Source organism: Mobula hypostoma, chromosome 16, assembly GCF_963921235.1.
Source record: "Mobula hypostoma chromosome 16, sMobHyp1.1, whole genome shotgun sequence".
NCBI classification, from domain to species: Eukaryota; Metazoa; Chordata; class Chondrichthyes; order Myliobatiformes; family Myliobatidae; genus Mobula; species Mobula hypostoma.
Genome location: NC_086112.1, coordinates 71,583,649 through 71,607,826, shown reverse-complemented (window position 1 = coordinate 71,607,826; position 24,178 = coordinate 71,583,649). Strand labels below are relative to the sequence as shown.

Below are 24,178 nucleotides of genomic sequence, written 5' to 3'. Positions count from 1 at the left end.
CTCCTTCAAAAGGTAATGCTGTAAAAAGGAGGCATCCATCATTAAGGATCCTCATCACACAGGATATACTGTACCCTCTTCTCATTGCACCATCAAGCAGGAGGTACGGGAGTCTGCGGTCACACACTCAACGTTTGAAGAACAGCTTCTTCCCCTCTACCATCATATTTCTGAATAGACAATGAATCAGTAAACTATTTTTATTGATTTTTATATATGCTTGTTACTATAATTATAGTTTCTGTATTGCAATGTACTTCTGCTGTAAAACAACAAATTTCAAAACATATGCCAGTGATATTAAACCTGATTCTGATTTTCTGATTATGTGCAGTACTCTCCAGTGTTCTATTTCTGCAATGTAGTTATAGATGTGTGGTATGCCACTCCAGTATTACTTAAATCATGTGTAAAAATAAAGCAAATTTAACAATCTGATCACCTTTGGGTGCTTTACAGTCAATGAAAAAAGTTTGAAGCGGGAAACATAATATCCAACCTGTATATGGCATATTGGTTACAAAAGATTAACGGTCAATGCGTGTGTTTAAGGCGGTTCCAGATGAGCTTAAACATTGGCCAGAATGCCATAAGTCATAGTAACAGAATTAAGCCATCGAGTTGCTCCACCAATTATGGCCAATCCTTCCTCTCCCTCCTCAGCTCCACACCCTGGCCTTCTCCCTGTAACCTTTGATGCCGTGTCCAATCAGGAACCTATCAAGCTCAGTTTTAAATACACCCAATGACCTGGTCTCCACAGCTACCTGTGGTAGCAAATTCCACAAATTCACCAACCTCTGGCTAAAGAAATTTCTCCACATCTCTGTTTTAAATGGAAGCCCCTCTATCCTGAGGCTGTGCCCTCCTGTCCTGGACTCCCCTACCATGGGAAACATCCTTTCCACATCTACTCTGTCTAGGCCTTTCAACATTCAAAAGATTTCATTGAGATCCCCTCTTTCTAAATTCCAGAGAATACAGACCTAGAGCTATTCTTCATACGATAACCCTTTCATTCCCAGAATCATCCTTGTGAACCTCCTCTGAACCCTCTCCAATGCCAGCACATCTTTTCTTAGATGAGGAGCCCAAAACTGTTTGCAATACTCAAGATGAGGCCTCACCAGTGCCTTATAAAGCCTGAACATCACATCCCTGTTCTTGTATTCTAGACCTCTTGAAATGAATGCTAACATGGCATTTGCCTTCCTCACCACTGACTCTACCTGCAAGTTAACCTTCAGGGTGTTCCGTACAAGGGCTCCCAAGTCCCTTTGCATCTCAGATTTTTGGATATTCTCCCTGTTAGAATAGTCCGCACACTTATTTCTACTACCAAAGTGCATGACCGTGCATTTTCCAACATTGTATTTCATTTGCCACTTTCTTGTCCATTCTCCTAATCTAAATCCTTCTGCAGCCTACCTGTTTCCTCAGCACTACCGCTCCTACACCAATCTTCATATCATCTGCAAACTTAGCAACAAAACCATCTAATCCATCATCTAAATTTAAGGCATCCATTTAGTCTTGTGAGACCATGGATCTGCGCCTGGAAAGTCTTCACTCTCCTGGGTGCAGGCCTGGGCAAGGTTGTATGGAAGACTGGCAGTTGTCCATGCTGCAAGTCTCCCCTCTCCAAGACACCGATGTTGTCCAAGGGAAGGGCATTAGGACCCATACAGCTTGGCACCAGTGTCGTCACAGAGCACTGTGTGATTAAGTGCCTTGCTCAAGGACACAACACGCTGCCTCAGCTGGAGTTCGAACTCACGACCTTCAGATCGCTAGTTGAACACCTTAACCACTTGGCCACGTGCCCACATCATCTAAATAATTTACATACAGCATTAAAGAAGTTGTCCCAACACCGACCCCTGTGGAACACCACTGGTCACTGGCAGCCAACCATCTCTTTATTTCCACTCATTGCCTCCTACCAGTCAGCCAATGCTCTAACCATGTTAGTAACTTTCCTGTAATACCATTGGCTCTTAACTTGGTAAGCAGCCTCATGTGAGGCACCTTGTCAAAGGCCTTCTGAAAGTCCAAATATACAACATCCACTGCATTTCCTTTATCTATCATTCCTGAAATCTCCTCAAAGAATTCCAACAGGTTCATCAATGCTTTTTACATAACTTATTTATTTTTTTTATATTTCTTATTGTAACTTATAGTTACACTGTACTGCTGCCACAAAACAACAAATGTCATGATGTACGGAAGTGATAATAAACCTGATTCTGATTTAAGCTTAGGACAATTTGGGTAATTTTACTTTAAGCATAATTGGTCCATGACTTGTATCAATGTTGCCATCTATTTAAAAAAATTTCAAGTTTGTTGATATTTATTGTCACCTATTCAAAACGAAATGAAACAATGTTCCTCTGGACCATAATACACCCACAATACATACAGTATATCACACAGTACAGGCAAACAGTAAACAACTTGCTTCCTCAGTGGCATGACCTGGCTGTGGCAGGGTATTCAGTAGTCTCATAACCTGGGGGAAGAAGCTGTTACCTGTTACCCAGTCTGGCAGTCCTAATTCTGATGTTCCTGTACCTCCTTCCAAAAGTACAACTACAAAAAAGTAGTGGGTCAAGGAGATTGTGGGATGGGTGATAGGGATCCTCAACAATGCTTTATATACAATGGTCCCGGTAAATGTCACAGATAGGGAGGAGGGTGGTCAGTTGCAGCCAAAAAGTTCTATTCAAAAGTTTAAAGGAACATCTAATGCATTTTGATGCATTTTGGAAACAAGTCCTGTGGACTGATGAAGTTAAAATAGAACTTTTTAGCTGCAATGAGCAAGGGTGTTTGGAGAAAAAAAGGGTGCAGAATTTCATGGAAAGAACCCCTCTCCAACTGTTAAGCACGGGGGTGGATCGATCACGCTTTAGGCTGTGTTGCAGCCAGTGGCACGGGGAATATTTACTGGTAGAGGGAAGAATGAATTCAATTAAATACCAGCAAATTCTGGAAACAAACATCACACCATCTGTAAAAAAGCTGAAGATGAAAAAAGGATAGCTTCTACAACAGGATAATGATCCTAAACACACCTCAAAATCCACAAAGGACTAACTCAAGAGGTGCAAGCTGAAGGTTTTGCCGTGGCCCTCACAGTCCCCTGACCTAAACATCATCAAGAATCTGTGGATAGACCTCAAAAGAGCAGTGCATGCAAGACGGACCAAGAATCTCACAGAACTAGAAGCCTTTTGCAAGGAAGAATGGGCGAAAATCCCCCAAACAAGAATTGAAAGACTCCTAGCTGGCTACAAAAAGCGTTTACAAGCTGTGATACTTGCCAAAGGGGGTGTTACTAAGTACTGTCATGTAGGGTGCCAAAACTTTTGCTTCAGGCCCTTTTTCTTTTTTGTTATTTTGAAACTGTAAAAGATGGGAATAAAAAAAGTTTCCTTGCTTAATATATTAAAGAAATGCGTCATCTTTAACTTTATGCTTTTTGGAAATCTTTTACTCACTTAGCTATTCACAGTTACAGAAATTTTGACCAGGGATGCCCACACTTTTGCAAGCCACTGTATATTTTACCTTGTTTTGTCTAAAACAGCAGCTAGTGAAATTCTTACATTAAAGGCTATATACAAGAAAAGATGATTTGTATGATGTTTTACTTTGGGTATGGACCGCCTTGACAGCATTATAATACAATATGCTGGCTAGAATTTGAAAACACAAATTTTATTACAATTATTAAGGCAGTCTGCATCTTGCAACATATGCAGGAAATTTGAGACACATTCATATCACGGTAAAGTAGAATCATTTAGCAAATTCCATCTTGTGTGGAGATAGGTAGAAGGGATTGCAATATTCACAGTAAGCCTGGGCTCACTTCTCTTCAGGTCTGAAATAATATCTCACTGGAGGACCTGGCAAGTCTTGATCACCATCAGATTCAGCCGCAAATGACACCGTCAAGTCAACATACTTCTTGTCTAATGTTGGTTTCACTAACTTCTGCATTCTGTAATGGAAGTATATGTACATGAAGATTAAACATAGGTTTAATAGAGTTTCAAATCCCATCCCTTCACTAACGCAGTGGATGTCAGTACCAAGTATAGTTCATGAATGCATCTGTAAGACTGCAATAATTCATCCATTTTGTTCAAATTATACCACAGATAATAAAAGCAAACTGGACAGAACAAATTGAGTCCTCTGAAATGAATGAACAGAAAACAGAAACAAATACTCAGCAGACCTGAAATGTTTATTCTCTTGCTTTTTTTATTGTGCCGCTTGATCTGCTGAATGTATTCAGCCTTTCCTGCATTTTTTTCAGGTTTCCCATACCTAGTTGGGTAATGATTTTAACATAACCAAAAAGGTCATGTCCAAATCGACAGTAATACAGTAAAATTATACTAAGGTAGAGATGTTTATGCTTACTGGCTTTTTTTTTTACTTTATGGATTTTCTGACACTGATAGAATTATTGAGCAGGAGATGTCTAAATGGAAAACTGAATTTCCATGAGCGATACTACTCTTTATTTTGTCTTCACAATACATTGAGCAGAATGATAAGGAAGGGATAACTTGAATAACTAAAGATTATGTTTGAATGGGTTCCTCCTAATTCAGGATTTATTGGCAATAGGTATTCGCTCCATTGCGCCTCAGCCTAAAATCCAGTTGCACCATATTGATGATTTATTTCTAGTACATATGATAATTTGTAGTATGTTACCAGACTGTTTGCATTGTGCACGAATGAACATAGAAGAGCAGTTAGCTGCAGTGATCCAAATTCAATCCTGATCTCCGGTACTGTACATTTGCCTGGATTCTTCAGTTTCCTTGTATATCACAAAGATATAGTTTGGGTAATTTGTTACTGTTAATTACCCCTAAAATTGGTAGGGGCAGATGTGTGCCATTACCAGCTGTTTAAACTACTGCATGATGATTGATGTCAGAGCCACCAGGAGGCAGTCGTTTAGTTCTGAAGGTCTAGAATCCTTTCATACAGAGAGATGGTAGCTGATCTAAAGCATGTTGGCCAGCTGCCTGGATGAGTGAAAGGCTGAAGATGTCTGTGAAGACATCAGTGAGCTGGTGTGCACACCCCTTAAGTACTCAGTGCAGAGTCTTTCTCATGTCTGCTGTTAGAGACATTGGCTGCTCACCTGGGAAGAGAGCTACCTTTTGTGGTGGGCGCTATGTTGTACAGCTTGAAGCTTGTACAGAAGTTGTTTGGAGCTTTGGGATAGGGAGGCAGTCAATGCTGTTCTTCCTTGCGTAGCCAGACATCCCTTGATGTCTAGTCACAAATGTTGGGGATTGTTATCAGACAGATGCTCTTAATTTTTTTTGTGCTAATACTGTCTTTTGCCCTCTTGATGCCCAAGGTGAGGTTTCTCCAAGCTGCTCTGAGAGTAGTCTGTTCCAATTTGAAAGCAGCATCCTGGCTTTGAATTTAGTGGGCTTCTGGTTGGACAGTGAGATGATCGTTCTTGAGGTACTAACATCATCTACACACTTACAGATATGGCCTATTCCTCGAGTTCGGAGTCCTTTCTGTTTGTGGCGGTCTCCTTGAACATCTGCCAGTTAGTCAGTTCAAAGCAGTTCTGCAGTACAGGGATTGCTCCATTGGGCCATACAGCGATTGTCCTCTTGACTGGTTTCTTGATTTTCAGCAGTGGTCAGTATGCTGGGATTAATGTTAAGGATACGTGATCAGAGATGCCAAGATGAGGGCAAATGGTAGTTTGGAAAGTACCGTATCTTTGTATAAACATAGTCCAGTCTGTTTTCCCCTGGTGACCAGGGTGACGCATTGGTGGAATTTGAGTAAAATGTCCTGTGAGTGAACATGATGAAGTCTCCTGTAATTATGAAGAGACTATCCGGATGCTTGTTGTGTAGAGAGCTGATGGCACTGTAAAGCTCTCCCTGTGTCCTTGGTGTTCACGCTCAGGGGGACGTAGACAGTAGTGATAAACACAACAGCAAACTCCCTTAGCAGGTAATGTAGCCAGCATTTAATTGCAAGATGTTCAATTGCACCAGAACAGTGACTGCCTACTATGGATTAGTTTGAGTTACAGATGAGATACTGTATATACTGAAGCACTGAACAGCTATTAATTCTTTCACTAGTTACCGTCCATCACTTTTTGGGAGTTACTTACGTTAACTTCAGCCGCTTCACATGCCCTGGCATGACAGGCACATACAACATCTTCACTCCATGCACCACCATTGTTGGCTCAACATTGTAAGTTTCCTACAGTGAAATAGAGTATCAAAAGTCAGAAATCTGTAATCCTTTAACTCTAAGATGATATTGCAGTTTTATCATTGTAAACAAAAATATTCCATATTAGCATGTAATGTATCTTTACCCAAAGAACTTGGGAGTGAGCCATTCAAAGATCAGCTTCATTTGTTCCACATCTCAGAAGGTTATGGGTTCAAGTCCAACTCCAGAGATTTGAATGAGTTCAGTAACAAAATATGAACTGAGATAAAAGGCAGGAGTGATATGTTCAACACCTTATTCTAAAGATGAAGAGGGAAACAGCCACATAGTGGGAGAACATCTGGATTTGTCATAGTAATATCAGGGAAACTGTTGGTAGACCACAGTTCTTCTGGTTGGCATTGATTTTAAAAAGGCAACTTATGCTTGCCTAGCTTTCTTTGAGGATATTCATCATCATCATCAGGTGCCATGCCCAGTTTGAGCTTTGACTGCCATGGCCCACACACTCCTGTTTCGGGTCAAGTGGACCAATTCATTGGTATTCACTTCCAGTTCTCTGGCTGCTGTCTCCATCATCATTTGTCTTTGTCTTCCTCTTGCTTTCTTCCCTTCAATCTTTCCCATAATTACTGTGCATTCTAACTCCTCTTTCCTAATCACGTGTCCAATGAAGTTACGTTGCCTTTTCATGATCTCATACATTATTTCTCTTTGTGTGTTTGCTCATGTTTTTGTGTTTGAGGAAGCGCAATTGCAGTAGACGCATTCCATTCAGCATTTGCAAAGCTTATTGCTCAAAATATTTAGTACAAAACAGCACAATACTAAAGGAAAATAGTGAGATTGATAAACCTGCATATAATTCCTAACAGATAACAGCATCCATCAAGGACCCCCACCATCGAGGCTGCTGCCATCAGGAAGGAATTACAGGAACCTCAGGATTCATACCACCAAGTTCAGGAACAGTTATTACCCCTCAGCCTTGAATGAGAAGGGTTTTCTTCAATCAACAGTGAAATGAACACAAAATTTATGGAGTCACTTTCAAGGACTCTTCACCTCATGTTCTCAATATTTATTGCTATTTTGCTTTGTATTTTCATGGTTTGTTGCCTTTTTCATCTTGCTGGTTGCTCTTCCATTGATTCTATTTTGTTTCTTAGTACCTACTGTGAATGCCCACAGGAAAATGAAACTCAGAGTTGACTATGATGTACAGTACCTATAAAAAGTGTTCACCTGCTTGGAAGTTTTCATATTTTATTGTTTTATAACATTGAATCACAATGGATTTAATTTGGCTTTTTTGACACTGATCAACAGAAAAAGACTCTTTGATGTCAAAGTGACAACAGATCCCGACAAAGCAATCTAAATTATTTACAAATATAAAACGCAAAATAATTGATAGCATAAGTATTCACCCCCCTTTAATATGACGCACCAAATCATCACTAATGCAACCAACTGGTTTTAGAAGTCATATAATTAGTTAAATGGAGATCTGTTTTTGGAAACAGTGCAGTCAAGGCGTTTCAATTGATTGTAGTAAAAATACTGGAAGGTCCAACTGCTGGTGAGTCAGTATCCTGGCAAAAACTGCACCATGAAGACAAAAGAACACTCTGCAAATAGGTTATTGAAAACCACAAGTCAAGTCAAGAGATAGATACAAGAAAAAATTATACTGAATAGCCCTTGGAGTACAGTTAAGTTAATCATCAAGAAATGGAAAGAATATGGCACAGCTCAAAACCTGCCTAGAGCAGGCTGTCCTCAAAAACTGAGTGACCGTGCAAGAAGGGATCCAGTGAGGGAGACCACCAGGAGACATATGACAACTCTGGAGGAGTTACAAGCTTCACTGGCTGAGATGGGAGAGACTTCACATACAACAACTGCTGCCCGGGTGCTTCGCCAGCCGCAACTGTATGGGACGTTGGCAAAAAGAAAGCCACTGTTGAAAAAAACTCCCATGAAATCTTGGCTAGCATTGGTCAGAAGGCATGTGGGAGACTTTGAAGTCAGATGGAAGAAGGTTCAATGATCTGATAAAACCAAAATTGAACATTTCGGCCATCAGACTAAACGCTATGTTTGGTGTAAGCCAAACACTGCACATCATCAAAAACACACCAACCCTACCGTGAAGCATGGTGGTAGCTGCATCATGCTGTGGGGTTGCTTCATTGTAGCAGGCCCTAGGAGGCTTGGGAAGGTTGAGGGTAAAATACAGAAAAATACAGGGAAATCTTGGACAAAAGCCTGATGCAGTCTGCAAGAGAACTGCAACTTGGGAGATTTGTTTTCCAGCAAGACGATGACCCCAAGCTTAAAGCTAAAGCTACACAGGAATAGCTTGAAAACAACAAAGTTAATGTCTTGGAGTGGCCAAGTCAGAGTCCAGACCTCAATCAAATTGAGAATTTGTGCTGGACTTGAAAAGGGTTGTTCACTCACGATCCCCAAGTAATCAGACAGAGCTTAAGCAACACAAACAAAATGCTGGTGAACGCAGCAGGCCAGGCAGCATCTATAGGAAGAGGTACAGTCGATGTTTCCGGCCGAGACCCTTCGTCAGGACTAACTGAAAGAAGAGATAGTAAGAGATTTGAAAGTGGGAGGGGGAGGTGGAGATCTGAAATGATAGGAGAAGACAGGAGGGGGAGGGATGAGGCTAAGAGCTGGAAAGTTGATTGGCAAAAAGGATACAGAGCTGGAGAAGGGGGAGGACCATGGGACGGGAGGTCTAGGGAGAAAGAAAGTGGGCGGGGGGGGGGGAGCCCAGAGGAAGATGCAGGGCAGGCAAGGACTGATTGTGAGAGGGGCAGAGAGGAAAAAAAGAGGTGAATAAAAATAAATAAATAAGGGATGGGGTAAGAAGGGGAGGAGGGGCATTAGCGGAAGTTTGAGAAGTCACTGTTCATGCCATCAGGTTGGAGGCTACCCAGACGGAATATAAGGTGTTGTTTCTCCAACCTGAGTGTGGCTTCATCTTGACAGTAGAGGAGGCCGTGGATTGACATATCAGAATGGGAATGGGATGTGGAATTAAAATGTGTGGCTACTGGGAGATCCTGCTTTCTCTAGCGGACAGAGTGTAGGTGTTCAGCGAAACGGTCTCCCAGTCTGCGTCGGGTCTCACCAATATATAGAAGGCCACACTGGGGGCACCAGACGCAGTATATCATCCCAGCTGACTCACAGGTGAAGTGTCACCTCACCTGGAAGGACTGTCTGGGGCCTTGAATGGTGGTGAGGGAGGAAGTGTAAGGGCAGGTGTAGCACTTGTTCCACTTACAAGGATACACATCGGTACCAATGACGAAGGAAGAAAGAGTGAGGAGGTCCTGAACAGTAAGTATAGAGAGCTTGGTAGGAAGTTAAAAAGCAGGACGTCGAGGGTGGTAATCTCAGGATTGCTACCTGTGCCACGTGCCAATGAGGGTAATAATAGGATGCTCTGGTGGATGAACACGTGGCTGAGGAACTGGTGTAGGTATCAGGATTTCAGATTTCAGGTTCATTGGCACTCTTCTGGGGCAGGTGGAACCTGTACAAGAGAGACGGGTTACACCTAAACTACAGGGGGACCAATATCCTTGCAGGGAGGTTTGTTAGTGCTATTGGGGAGGGTTTAAACTAGATTTGCAGGGGGACGGGAACCAGAGTGCCAGAGCAGATAGTGGAGCGGGGGTGAAAATAAATGACGTTAAAAGTTCATGCAAAGTCACAAATAGAAGCGTTGTGTGGGGTGGTAATAATCTTCTGAGGTGTGTCTATTTCAATGCTAGGAGTATTGCGGGGAAGGCTGACGAGCTGAGGGCATGGATTGACACATGGAATTACGACATTATAGCCATTAGTGAAACTTGGCTACAGGAGGGGCAGGATGTTCCAGGGTTCTGATGTTTCAGACGTGATAGAGGCAGAAGAATGAAGGGTGGTGGGCGGGGGGGGGTGGCATTGCTAGCCAGGGAAAATGTTACAGCAGTGCTCAGGCAAGACAGATTAGAGGGCTTGTCTACCGACGCGATATGGGTGGAGCTGAGAGACAGGAAAGGTATGACCACATTAATGGGGTTGTATTATAGACCACCCAATAGTCAGCAAGAATTGGGGGAACAAATCTTCAGAGAGATAGCAGACAATTGCAGGAAACATAAAGTTGTTTTAGTAGGGGATTTTAATTTTCCACATATTGACTGGGACTCCCATACTGTTAAAAGGCCTTGACAGGTTAGAGTTTGTAAAATGTGTTCAGGAAAGTTTTCTAAATCAATATATAGAGGTATCAACTAGAGAGGATGCAATATTAGATCTCTTATTAGGAAACGAGTTAGGACAGGTAACGGAAGTGTGTGTAGGGGAACACTTTGGTTCCAGTGATCATAACATCATTAGTTTCAACTTGATCATGGACAAAGACAGATCTGGTCCTCGGGTTGAGGTTCTAAACTGGAAAAAGGCCAAATTTGAAGAAATGAGAAAGCATCTAAAAAGCGTGGATTGGGACAGGTTGTTCTCTGGCAAGGATGTGATTGGTAATTGGGAGACCTTCAACGGAGAAATTTTGAGAGTGCAGAGTTTGTATGTTCCTGTCAGGATTAAAGGCAAAGTGAATAAGAATAAGGAACCTTGGTTCTCAAGGAATACTGGAACTCTGATAAAGAAGAAGAGAGAGATGTATGACATGTATTGGAAACAGGGAGCAAATAAGGTGCTTGAGGAGTATAAAAAGTGCAAGAAAATACTTAAGAAAGAAATCAGGAGGGCTAAAAGAAGACATGAGGTTGCTTTGGCAGTCAAGGTGAAGGATAATTCTAAGAGCTTCTACAGGTATATCAAGAACAAAAGGACAGTAAAGGATAAAATTGGTCCTCTTGAAGATCAGAGTGGTTGGCTATGGAACCAAAAGAAATGGGGGAGATCTTAAATGGGTTTTTTGCATTTGTATTTACTAAAGAAACTGGCATTGAGTCAATGGAAATAAGGCAAACAAGTAGTGAGGTCATGGAACCTGCACAGATTGAAAAGGAGGAGGTGCTTGCTGTCTTGAGGCAAATCAGAGTAGATAAATCCCCAGGACCTGACAAGGTATTCCCTCGGACCTTGAAGGAGACTAGTGTTGAAATGGCAGGGGCCCTGGCAGATATATTTAAAATGTCGGTATCTACGGGTGAGGTGCCGGAGGATTGGAGGATAGCTCATGTTGTTCCGTTGTTTAACAAAGGCTCTAAAAGTAATCTGGGAAATTATAGGCTAGTAAATTTGATGTCGGCAGTAGGTAAATTACTGGAAGGAGTACTAAGAGATAGGATCTACAGGTATTTGGATAGACAGGGACTTATTAGGGAGAGTCAACATAGCTTTGTGTGTGGTAGGTCATGTTTAAGAAATCTACTGAGTTTTTCGAGGAGGTTACTAGAAAAGTTGATGAAGGGAAGACAGTTGATGTTGTCTACATGGACTTCAGTAAGGCCTTTAACAAGGTCCGCATGGGAGGTTAGTTAGGAAGATTCAGTCGCTAGGTATACATGGAGAGGTAGTAAATTGGATTAGACATTGGCTCAATGGAAGAAGCCACAGAGTGGTAGTGGAGGATTGTTTCTCCGAGTGGAGGCCTGTGACTAGTGGTGTGCCATAGGGATCAGTGCTGGGTCCATTGTTATTTGTCATCTATATCAATGATCTGGATGATAATGTGGTAAATTGGATCAGCAGATTTGCTGATGATACAAAGATTGGAGGTGCAGTGGACAGTGAGGAAGGTTTTCAAAGCTTGCAGAGAGATTTGGACCAGCTGGAAAAATGTGCTGAAAAATGGCAGATGGAGCTTAATACAGACGAGTGTGAGGTATTGCACTTTGGAAGGACAAACCAAGGTAGAAAATACAAGGTAAATCGTAGGGTACTGAAGAGTGCAGTAGAACAGTGGGATCTGGGAATACAGATACAAAATTCCCTAAAAATGGCGTCACAGGTAGATCGGGTCATAAAGAGAGCTTTTGGTACATTGGCCTTTGTAAATCAAAGTACTGTATTGAGTATAAGAGTTGGAATATTGCGGTGAGGTTGTGTAAGGCATTGGTGAGGCCAAATTTGGAGTATTGTGTGCAGTTTTGGTAACCAAATTACAGGAAGGATATTAATAAGGTTGAAAGAGTGCAGAGAACGTTTACAAGGATGTTGCCAGGACTTGAGAAACTGAGTTACAGAGAAAGGTTGAATAGGTTAGGACTTTATTCCCTGGAGCGTAGAAGAATGAGGGGAGATTTGATAGAGGTATATAAAATTATGATGGGTATAGATAGAGTGAATGCAAGCAGGCTTTTTCCACTGAGGCAAGGGGAGAAAAAAACCAGAGGACATGGTTTAAGGGTGAAGGGGGAAACGTTTAAAGGGAACATTGGCGGGGGGGGGCTTCTTCACACAGAGTGGAGGGAGTGTGGAATGAGCTGCCAGATGAAGTGGTAAATGCAGGCTCACTTTGAACATTTAAGAAAAACTTGGACAGGTACATGGATGACAGGTGTATGGAGGGATATGGTCCAGGTGCAGATCAGTAGGACGAGGCAGAAAAATGGTTTGGCACAGCCAAGAAGGGCCAAAAAGCCTGTTTCTGTGCTGTAATGTTCTAACTGCCGGGAGGGAGATTGGTGGGAAGGGATGAGGGGGATGAATGGACAAGGGAGTCACATAGGGAGCGATCCCTGCGGAAAGCAGAAACGGGGGGAGGAAAGATGTGCTTGGTGGTGGGATCCCGTTGGAGGTGGCGGAAGTTACCGAGAATTATATGCTGGGCAGAAGTTACAGAGAATTATATGTTGGAGGAACAACACCTTATATTCTGTCTGGGTAGCCTCCAACCCGATGGCATGAACATTGATTGCTCTAACTTCCGTAAATGCCCCTCCTTCCCTTCTTACCCCATCCCTTATTTATTTATTTTTATTCCCCCCCAATCCCTTATTTATTTATTTTTATCCCCCCCCTTTTTTTCCTCTCTCACAATCACTCCTTGCCTGCTCTCCATCTTCCTCTGGGCTCCCCTCCCCCTTTCTTTCTCCCTAGGCCTCCCGAGGTCCCATGACCCTCCCCCTTCTCCAGCTCTGTATCCCTTTTGCCAACCAACTTTCCAGCTCCTCCTCCTGTCTTCTCCTATCATTTCGGATCTCCCCCTCCTCCTCCCACTTTCAAATCTCTTACTATCTCTTCTTTCAGTTAGTCCTGACAAAGGGTCTCGGCCTGAAATGTCGACTGTACTTCTTCCTATAGATGCTGTCAGGCCTGCTGCGTTCCACCAGCATTTTGTGTGAGTTGCTTGAATTTCTAGCATCTGCAGATTTTCTCGTGTTTGCGGACAGAGCTTAAGCAGTTTTGTATTGAAAAATGGTGAAAAATTGCAGTGTCCAGATATGCAAAGCTGATAGAGACCCATTCACACAGACTCAAGGCTGTAATTGCTGCCAAAGGTGCACCTACTAAATACTAACTTGAAGCGGATGAATACTTCTGCAATCAATTATTTAATATTTTATATTTGAATTAATTTAGATCACTTTGTAGATATCTGTTTTCACTTTGACATGAAAGAGTCTTTTTCTGTTGATTATTGTCAAAAATCCCCTGTGATTCAATGTTATAAAGCAGTCAAACATGAAAAATTCCAAAGGGCATAAATACTTTTAATGACACAGTATATATACTTTGAAGTTTGAGATGGGCCTTAAGCATTACATTGTTAAAAAAGACAAATAACAAACGAGAAAATGCAGCTTAATTGGAGTTTGAATTAGAATTGGAATTAATTCATTGTCACATGCACCGAGGTACAATGAATATCTTGTCTTGTATATTGTTCACCCACATCAAATCATTACATAATGTATTCAAATTGTACAAGGTAAAACAATAACACAACATTGAATAAAATAAAGATGTAGATTGTGAGGTCAAGAGTCCATCTATCATATATAGGGATACTTTCTATCATTCAATAGTCCCTAGTTAGTACTCATGTAGGCACTTTAGTGCATGGACAACAGCAGAATAGAAGCTGTCCTGGGGTGGGTGGGATCTTTGATTATGCTGGCTGCTTTGTGGAGGGGTGGGGAAGCTGGTTTGCGTGATATGCTGAGCTGTGTCCACAACTCCGCAATTTCTTGCGCTCATAGGCAAATCAGTTACTATATCAAGCTGTGTTGTGTCTGGACAGGATCCTTTCTATGGTCTGTCAATAAAAATTGGTAAAGATTGATTGTGATGTATCAACATTCTTTCACTTCCTGACCATGTAGAGGTATTGCTATTACATATGAATTTATAAGTAAAAGCCCACGTGATATAGCAAGGTTCTGTTTACCTGATATGGAGCAAAGATTTGTGCCACAAGAGACAAGAGACTGAGGATGATGCTGGAATATGGAGCAAACTTAAAATGCTGATGAAACTCAATGGGGCAAGCAGCACTTGTGGAGAAAGATGAAATCTGTTGGATTCCACAATAGGAACTGGGTCCAGAATACTTAGACAAAGTGAAGACTCAGGAAGCCATAAGCAAATACGTGCTATTCATATTTTGGAAAGTGTAGTCCTGCTCAGCTACGGTCATCATGTGATCTAATAGCCGAGAGAGAAGCATTCTAGCTGATTATGTATTTATCATTTCAGATTTCCACACAGGAAGAGCATCAATCTCCCTGAACTTTGGCCTCTGTCTAGCTGCAATTGAAACGTTTACACATTTCATTCCCTGCAACCTCCCAGTCTGTACTGTAAAATGCAGTTCACTGCATCTGCTTTTGAAAGTGAAATGGATTAATCTGAAGCAACATTCCCTATGTAACAGTACACTGAAAGAAATCTAAGAAATGTTTTTTTAGAGCACTCTCTCTGAAGAGAAACTAAAATTAAAGCTCCAAAATTTAGTGTTTTCCACTTTCTTGAAGACCGTAAGCATTTTGATCATGTTTAATACATTTCCTACTTTATGCATTCTACATAATAAATGGTAAAAGAAAGCACAAGAACAAGTTGTAGCAAACCTTTATAAACCGTGTTTAGTTGTTACCTCCATTGTATCAGGATGTTCTTAATTTAGTGAGGGTGCAGGGAAGATTCACAAGGTTGTTGCTGGGATTTGGATGACTTGAGTTTTTGTGGAGAAATTTGACAGACTGGAGTGTTTTCCCCACAGTAAAAGAGGCTTATAGAGGTATATAAAATCACAAGGGACATAGATAAGGTAAATAGCCAGCCTTTAACCGGGGCATGTTAGTCACAGTTTTAAGGTGAGAAAGATTTAAAAGGTACCTGAGGGCCAGGTTTTTCCACATAGATGGTGGTGGGGCATATGGAACAGATGTAGATGTAGATCTAGAGCAGATGTACAGGCACGTAGAATTACAATATTTAAAAGATATTTGGACATGCATAGGGCCAAATGCAAGCAAATAGGACTAGCTCAGGTGGGCACTTTGGTCACCAATGGAAAAGTTGGACTGAAAGACCTGCTTTTAGGCATTTCAGGTATGCAGAGAAACTAAGAACAGTGATCCTAGTGAATCTATAGACCATTTCAAAATCATGAAGTATCACATTGGAGTGAAAGCTATTCTACTCTCTGTAGAGTCAGAACACAAGACCTGGATTAATATTTACAGTTTTGGCTGTCCTATTATAGAAAAGACATCATTAAACCAGAAGGAGTGCTTAAGATTTATGAGGATGTTGCCAGGACTCAAGGTTGAGCAGGCCAAAATTCCCTGGAATTTAGAAGACTCATGGGGTTACCTTATAAAGGTCTATAAAATCATGAAGGCCGGAGAAAAGGAATAACAATTAGAAGGCATAGATTTAAAGGGGCGGGTCTTAAAAGGGACTTGACAGGCAATTTCTTCACACAGAATGTGGCACATATATGGGGAAACAGCTGCCAGAGGAAGTGTTTGAAGCAGATACAATAACATTTAAAAGGCATTTGGACAGGTATGCGGATGGGAAATGTTGAGAAAGATATGGGCCAAACACAGGCAAATAGGACTGGTTTAGTTGAACACCTTGGTCAGCATAGATGAGTTGAGTGAAGGGTCCTGTTTCAGTGTGATTATTCCTGTGACACTAGGGTGACTAGAAAATATAACAATTGAGATGCAAAATGGTTACATTTCTAAATTTGGAGTCAGTCCTGTAACAAGAGAAAGGCAATGATTTACTGTTACTGCAATTTGGAAATACAATATCTGAAAGGATGGTGAAAGTGGATTTAGCAGCAAATTCTTCAGGGGAATTGGATTTGTATTAGAAAAAATTATACTAGATACTGGAGAAAAAGCAGGGAAGGTTGACCATTTGGATAGTTTGTTTTTAAAGAGCTATTGGGCGAAATAGCTAAGTAGCTCCCGTGCTCTTAGTTCAATGTTAATCACCAGTGGGGGATTCAGTTCATGGCTGATCTCTGACTTTGGCACAAGTACTATAGTCTTGTGGAGTGCTTTCTAATCATGAAGCATTCCCAATATTATGTTTAATAGCTGTCATAAGAACAGAGGAAAGTGGTGCCATTGGGCCTCATGCTGCAGGCAGATCAAAACAGTTCATGAGTCATACAAAGTCGCAAAGAGTAGTGGGAGACTGGAGGATTGGGAAAACTTTAAAAAGCAACAAATAACAACTAAACAAGAAATAAGGAAAGGGAAGATAGAGTATGAAAGTAAATTAGCTCAAAATATAAAAACAAATAGCAGAAGTTTATATATATATATATATATATATATAAAGCATAAGAGGATGGCTAAAGTCAACGTAGGTCCCTTGGAAGACGAGGAGAGGAAATTGATATTGGGTGATAAGGAAATGGCTGAGGCATTGAACGACTATTTTGTGTCAGTCTTCACGGTGGAGGACACTTCTAGTATGCCAAAGAAGGATGTTATGGACGAAATGGGAGGTGAGGACCTCGATAAAATCCCCGTCACTAAAGAGATAGTGATGAGCAAACTAGAGGGCCTGAAGGTAGATAAATCTCCTGGTCTTGACAGGATGCATCCCAGGGTGCTGAGGGAATTGGCGGAGATTATAGTAGACATGTTGGTAATCATTTATCAAAACTCTCTAGACTCTGGGCAGGTCCTGGCGGATTGGAAGACAGCAATTGTCATGCCACTTTTTACAAATGGATGTAGGCAAAAGACGGGCAACTATAGGCCAGTTAGCTTAACATCTGTAGTCAGGAAAATGCTTGAAGCTGTCATTAAGGAAGAAATAGCAAAACATTTAGAAAGGAGTGGTTCCATTAAGCAGACGCAGCATGGATTCAGAAAGGGCAGGTCCTGTTTGACAAACTTACTGGAGTTCTTTGAAGACATAATGAGTGCAGTGGATAGAGGGGAACAGGTGGATGTCGTATACTTGGATTTCCAGAAGATGTTCGATAAGGTGCCGCACAAGAGACTTATAAATAAGATACGGTGGCATGGAGTCGGAGGAAGTGTATTGGCATGGATAGTGGATTGGTTAACCAATAGAAGGCAGAGAGTTGGTATAAATGGGTGTTTCTCCAAGTTGGCAGTCAGTGGTGAGTGGGGTGCCACAGGGGTTGGTGCAGGGCCCGCAGCTGTTTACCATTTACACTGATGATTTGGAAGAGGGGACTGAGTGTAGCGTAGCAAAATTTGCTGATGACATTAAACTGAGTGGAAAAGCAAATTGTACAGAGGATGTGGAGAGTCTGCAGAGGGATATACAAACCCCATTTCCAGAAAAGTTGGGATATTTTCCAAAATGCAATAAAAACAAAAGTCTGTGATATGTTAATTCACGTGAACCTTTATTTAACTGACAAAAGTACAAAGAAAAGGTTTTCAATAGTTTTACTGACCAACTTAATTGTATTTTGTAAATATACACAAATTTAGAATTTGATGGCTGCAACACACTCAACAAAAGTTGGGACAGAGTTAAAATAAGATTGAAAAGTGCACAGAATATTCAAGTAACACCGGTTTGGAAGACTCCACATTAAGCAGGCTAATTGGTAGCAGGTGAGGTATCATGACTGGGTATAAAAGTAGCGTCCATCAAAGGCTCAGTCTTTGCAAGCAAGGATGGGTCGTGGTTCACCCCTTTGTGCCAAAATTCGTGAGAGAATTGTTAGTCAGTTCAAAAGGAACATTTCTCAACGCAAGATTGCAGAGAATTTAGGTCTTTCAACATCTACAGTACATAATATTGTGAAAAGATTCAGAGAATTCAGAGACATCTCAGTGCGTAAACGGCAAGGTCGGAAACCACTGTTGAATGCACGTGATCTTCGAGCCCTCAGGCGGCACTGCCTAAGAAACCGTCATGCTACTGTGACAATTGTAGCCACCTGGGCTCGGGAGTACTTCGGAAAACCATTGTCACTCAACACAGTCCGTCCCTGCATCCAGAAATGCAACTTGAAACTGTATTATGCAAGGAGGAAGCCATACATGAACACTATGCAGAAACGCTGGCGAGTTCTCTGGGCCCGAGCTCATCTCAGATGGACCGAAAGACTGTGGAACCGTGTGCTGTGGTCAGATGAGTCCACATTTCAGCTAGTTTTCGGAAAAAACGGGCGTCCAGTTCTCTGTGCCAAAGATGAAAACGACCATCCAGATTGTTATCAGCGAAAGGTGCAAAAGCCAGCATCTGTGATGGTATGGGGGTGCATCAGTGCCCACGGCATGGGTGAGTTGCATGTATGTGAAGGTACCATTGACTCTGAGGCGTATATTAGGATTTTAGAGAGACATATGTTGCCATCAAGGCGACGTCTCTTCCCGGGACATCCATGCTTATTTCAGCAGGACAATGCCAGACCACATTCTGCACGGGCTACAACAGCGTGGCTTTGTAGAAACAGAGTGCATGCGCTTGACTGGCCTGCTGCCAGTCCAGATCTATCTCCTATTGAAAATCTATGGCGCATCATGAAGAGGAGGATCAGACAACGGAGGCCACGGACTGTTGAGCAGCTGAAGTCTTACATCAAGCAAGAATGGACAAAATTTCCAATTGCAAATCTACTACAATTAGTATCCTCAGTTCCAAAACGATTAAACAGTGTTATTAAAAGGAAAGGTGATGTAACACAATGGTAAACATGCCTCTGTCCCAACTTTTGTTGAGTGTGTTACAGCCATCAAATTCTAAATTTGTGTATGTTTACAAAATACAATTAAGTTGGTCAGTAAAACTACTGAAAATCTTTTCTTTGTACTTTTGTCAGTTAAATAAAGGTTCACGTGAATTAACATATCACAGATTTTTGTTTTTATTGCATTTTGGAAAATATCCCAACTTTTCTGGAAATGGGGTTTGTAGATAGGTTAAGTGAGTGGGCCAAGGTCTGGCAGATGGAATACAATGTTGGTAAATGTGAGATCATCCACTTTGGAAGGAATAATAAAAGAGCAGATTATTATTTAAATGGTGAAAGTTTGCAGCATGCTGTTGTGCAGAGGGACTTAGGAGTGCTTGTTCATGAATCACAAAAAGTTGGCTTGCAGGTACAACAGGTTATTAAGAAGGCAAACGGAATGTTGGCCTTCATTACTAGAGGGATTGAATTCAAGAGCAGGGAGGTCATGTTGCAACTATACAGGGTACTGGTGAGGCCGCACCTGGAGTACTGTGTGCAGTTCTGGTCTCCATACTTGAGGATGGATATACTGGCTTTGGAGGCAGTGCAGAGGAAGTTCACCAGGGTGATTTCAGGGATGAAGGGGTTAACCTATGAGGACAGATTGAGTTGCCTGGGACTATACTCTCTGGAATTCAGAAGAATGAGAGGGGATCTCATAGAAACATACAAAATTTTGAAAGGGATAGATAACATAGGAGTAGGAAAATTGTTTCCATTGGTAGGTGAGACTAGAACTAGGGGACATTGACTGAAGATTCAAGGGAGAAGATTTAGGACAGAGATGGGGAGAAACTGTTTTTCCCAGAGAGTGGTGAATCTGTGGAATTCTCTGCCCAGGGAAGCAGTTGAAGCTTCTTCACTAAATATATTTAAGATACAGTTAGATAGGTTTTTACATAGTAGGGGAATTAAGGGTCATGGGGAAAAGGCAGGTAAATGGAGCTGAGTTTAAGGACAGATCAGCCATGATCTTATTGAATGATAGGGCAGGCTCGATGGGCCAGATGGCCTACTCCTGCTCCTATTTCTGATGCTCTTGTGTTCTGACGTCTGGAATTCCGAGGAATGAACAGTTTGCTATCACATGTGATGTGACTTTAAACTGAACTCACAACATAATATGGAAGTTTACCAACAAATGAAGAAAAAGTTCTCACACAAAATACTGGAGGACCTCAGCAAGTCAGGCAGTACTTATGGAGGGGAATAAACAGTTGATGTATTGGGCTGAGACCCTTCAATATTCCCCTCCATAGATGCTGCCCAACTTGCTGTGTTCCTCCAGCACTGTGTACGTGTTGCTCAAGATATCTAGCATCTGCAACCTCCTCAAGATTTCCAGCATCTGCAAAATATTTGGTGTTTTAAGTTTCTTACTTTGACAGCATCTATGAAATTTAACAGTGTGAAGTCTTCTGTTCCATAAATTGTCCATCGATCCCAGATTGTAAATGAGATGTCATTCCTGTTCCAACAGAAAAAGATCAGGATAATTTTATTTAAGATGTATTTAGAAAGATCAACAAGCTTAAATATTGATTTAGGGCACCCAATAATTCTTTGAAATATTTCAAAGGACATGTTATTGTTACAGCAGACACACAATCTTTAGATGGAAATATACTAGGCCAATTCATGATGTATCAGATTCCTTGCCCATTATATCTGCACACCTACTCCATCTGGACACGGGGGCCTGGCTTCCGGGAGTTCAGTGGCTTGGCCTGAATAATGCCAAGGCTACAATCAATGACTTATAAAAGACTCTGCCTCAAAAATTGTGACAGATAGGAAATGTTCAAACAAAGCTTTGTTTGCTATGAAACCTGCAAAATATTTTGAACAGATTATGTATATTGTGCATTGAAACATTTAGAACATCTAAAATCAAAGTATCTAAAAATGTTTTATAAAATACAATTATTCACACATAATTATGATAAGTAAAAACTAGTCTATAGGTCAGTAAATGTATATAAAAAGTAACTTGCCTTCCCCTTGTTTTCTTTTTGGCTGGTTTAGAACCTCCATGATATGAATGTGGTGTTGGATCCTGGACCAGATCAAATTTGAGACTTCCACATTCAAGGAACCATTGCAGAATTATGGCCAATTAAGTGGCTAAGTGGTGGAACTGCCAGTCAAAACCCCTAGTAAAACTTTGCATGATCTGGGCCAATTAAAAGTTGTCAATTTCACGGTCAAAGTAAATTTATTATAAAAGCATATGCGTCACTACATACTACCTTGAGATTCATTTATAGGAAAGTAACAATGGAAGTTATGGAAAAACTCTACATGAAAATAAACACTGACAACCATTCTGCAAAGGAAGCCAAATAGACAAATAAAAATAGTGAGAACATGAGTTGTAGAGTCCTGAAAGTCAGTCAGTAGGTTGTGGAATCAGTTCAGAGTTGAGGTGAGTGAAGTTCTGGGCGACCTTTTAGAACAGAAGGAAGGAGGACTTTTTTTAGCCAGAGAGGAGTGAAGCTGTGGAATGCTCTGCCACAGACTGTGATGGAAGCCAAGTCCGCGGGAATATGTCAGGTAGAAGTTGATAGTTTCCTGATCAGTCAGGGCATCAAAGGATATGGAGAGAAGGCAGATGTATGGGGTTGAGTGGGATCTGGGATCAGCCATGATGGGATGGTGGGGCAGACTGGATGGGCTGAATGGCCTAATTCTACTCCTACGTCTTATGATCTTAAGTTATCCATGCTGGTTCAGGAGCCTGATGGTTGTAGAGTAATAGCTGTTCCTGAACCTGGTGGTGAAGGTCCTCAGACTCCCCCTGCTTGGTAAAAGTGAGAAGAGAGCAGTGCAGGAAGACAATTTAATATCTTGCATACATTTATTACCTCCCAGAGGACCTCAACCTTGTCATGGTTTGTTGGCTTGCATGCCTCAGTGACGTGGTGAGCTATGATGGCTGGAGTCAGGGGTTTATGATTTGGTTCTTGGTAGGATTTCTCATGCCAAGCAAGTCAAAGGGTAGAGGCCAAACTAAAAGTGGTTTTATGGTCCTCCAGGTTTGGGGATTCAGCTCAGGCTAACAACCCTGACTGGTAAAACAAATTGTTACAGAAACAGTAATGAAGAATCCCTCTACATTTGAGTGGAACAGTATTTCCGAGCCTCCACCTGGACCTTGCGTGACTAACAGAGTGAAAACCGAGAGGAAGCTACTGACATAATGCAGGAAGCCTTGAACACTGTCAAGAGATGGAGAACCTTTATTGCTGCCCGTAATGAAGGTTACCAGTGGTGTAATGGGCAGTAAGTAAGTATATAGTTATAAGAACTACATATCGTACCTTCTTTCAAACATATGCGCTCCTCCAACAGTAACAGTTTTACTCCCCCACATACAGGCACCACACCATCCATCAAACAGAATTAGGATATTTGGCCCATTAAGTCTGTTTGGCCATTCATCATAGCTGATTCATTACCCCTCTCAACCCCATTCTCTTGCCTCTACCTATAACCTTTGACATCATGATGAATCAAGAGCCTAGCAACCTCTGTCTTCAATGACTAGTCCTGCACAACCATCTGTGGCAAAGAATTCCACAGATTAGAGAAAATCTGCAAATGTTGGAAATCAAAGCAACACACACAAAATGCTGGAGGAACTCAGCAGGCCAGGCAGCATCTATGGAAAAGAGTACAGTTGATGTTTTGAGCTGAGACCCTTCAGCAGGACTGGAGAAAAAAAGATGAGGATTGGAGTTAAAAGGTGGGGGAGGGCTGGAAGAAACACAAGCTGATAGGTGAAACCGGGAGGGGGAGGGTGAAGTAAAGAGCTGGAAAGTTGATCAGTGAAAGAGATACAGGGCTGGAGAAGGAGAAGTCTGATAGGAGAGGACAGAAGGTCATGGAAAAAAGAAAAGGGGGGAGGAGCTCCAGAGGGAGATGATGGTCAGGCAAGGAGATAAAATGAGAGAAGGAAAAGGGAATGGGGAATGGTGAAAGGGGGAGGGTGGGGCATTACTGAAAGTTTGAGAAATCGATGTTCATACCATCAAGTTGGAGACTACCCAGATGGAATATAAGTGTGATGAGGCCATAGATAGACATATTGGAATTGGAATGGGAATGGGAAGTGGATTAAAATGGGAGATCCCGCTTTTTCTGGCTTAGCAAAGCAGTCTCCAAATCTACATTGGGTCTCACCGATATACAAGAGGTCACACCGGGAGCACCGAACACAGTATATGACCCCAACAGACTCACAGGTGAAGTGTCGCCACATCTGGAAGGACTGTTTGGGGCCCTGAATGGTAGTAAGGGAAGAGGTGTAGGGGCAGGTATAGCACTTATTCCACTTGCAAGGATAAGTGCCAGGAGGGAGATCAGTGGGGAGGGACGAATGGACAAGGGAGTCACATAGGGAGTGATCCCTGTGGAAAGCAGAAAGTGAGGGGGTGGGGAGAGGAAGGAAGGAAGATGTGCTTGGTGGCAGGATCCTGTTGGAGATAGTGGAAGTTGTGGAGAATTACGTGCTGCACACGGAGGCTGGTGGGGTGCTGGGTGAGGACAAGGGGAACCTTATCCCTGGTGGGGAGGTGGTGAGGGTATATGTGTGTGAAATGGAAGAGATGTGGTTGAGGGCAGCGTTGACGGTGGACGAAGGGAAGCACCTATCCTTGAAGGAGGAAGGCATCTCCTTCGTCTTGGAATGAAAAGCCTCATCCAGAGACAGAGGAATTGCGAGAAGGGAATGGCATTTTTACA

General features: G+C 41.9%; 1 protein-coding gene across 3 annotated transcripts in view; it reads right to left on the bottom strand.

The window, feature by feature from the left end:
• Window positions 1–227: 227 nt before the first annotated feature.
• The window catches only part of uba6 (ubiquitin like modifier activating enzyme 6), a 455,635-nt gene continuing 431,684 nt past the window's right edge, over window positions 228–24,178 (bottom strand). For all 3 annotated transcript variants that reach the window (XM_063069103.1, XM_063069102.1, XM_063069104.1), the window contains 3 exons: window positions 20,816–20,903; window positions 6,188–6,282; window positions 228–4,012 (listed from right to left, as the gene is read on the bottom strand). In XM_063069103.1, coding sequence (XP_062925173.1) covers window positions 3,877–4,012; window positions 6,188–6,282; window positions 20,816–20,903 — 319 coding nt within the window. In that variant the 3' untranslated portion in view covers window positions 228–3,876. The remainder of the gene's footprint in view (window positions 4,013–6,187; window positions 6,283–20,815; window positions 20,904–24,178) is intronic.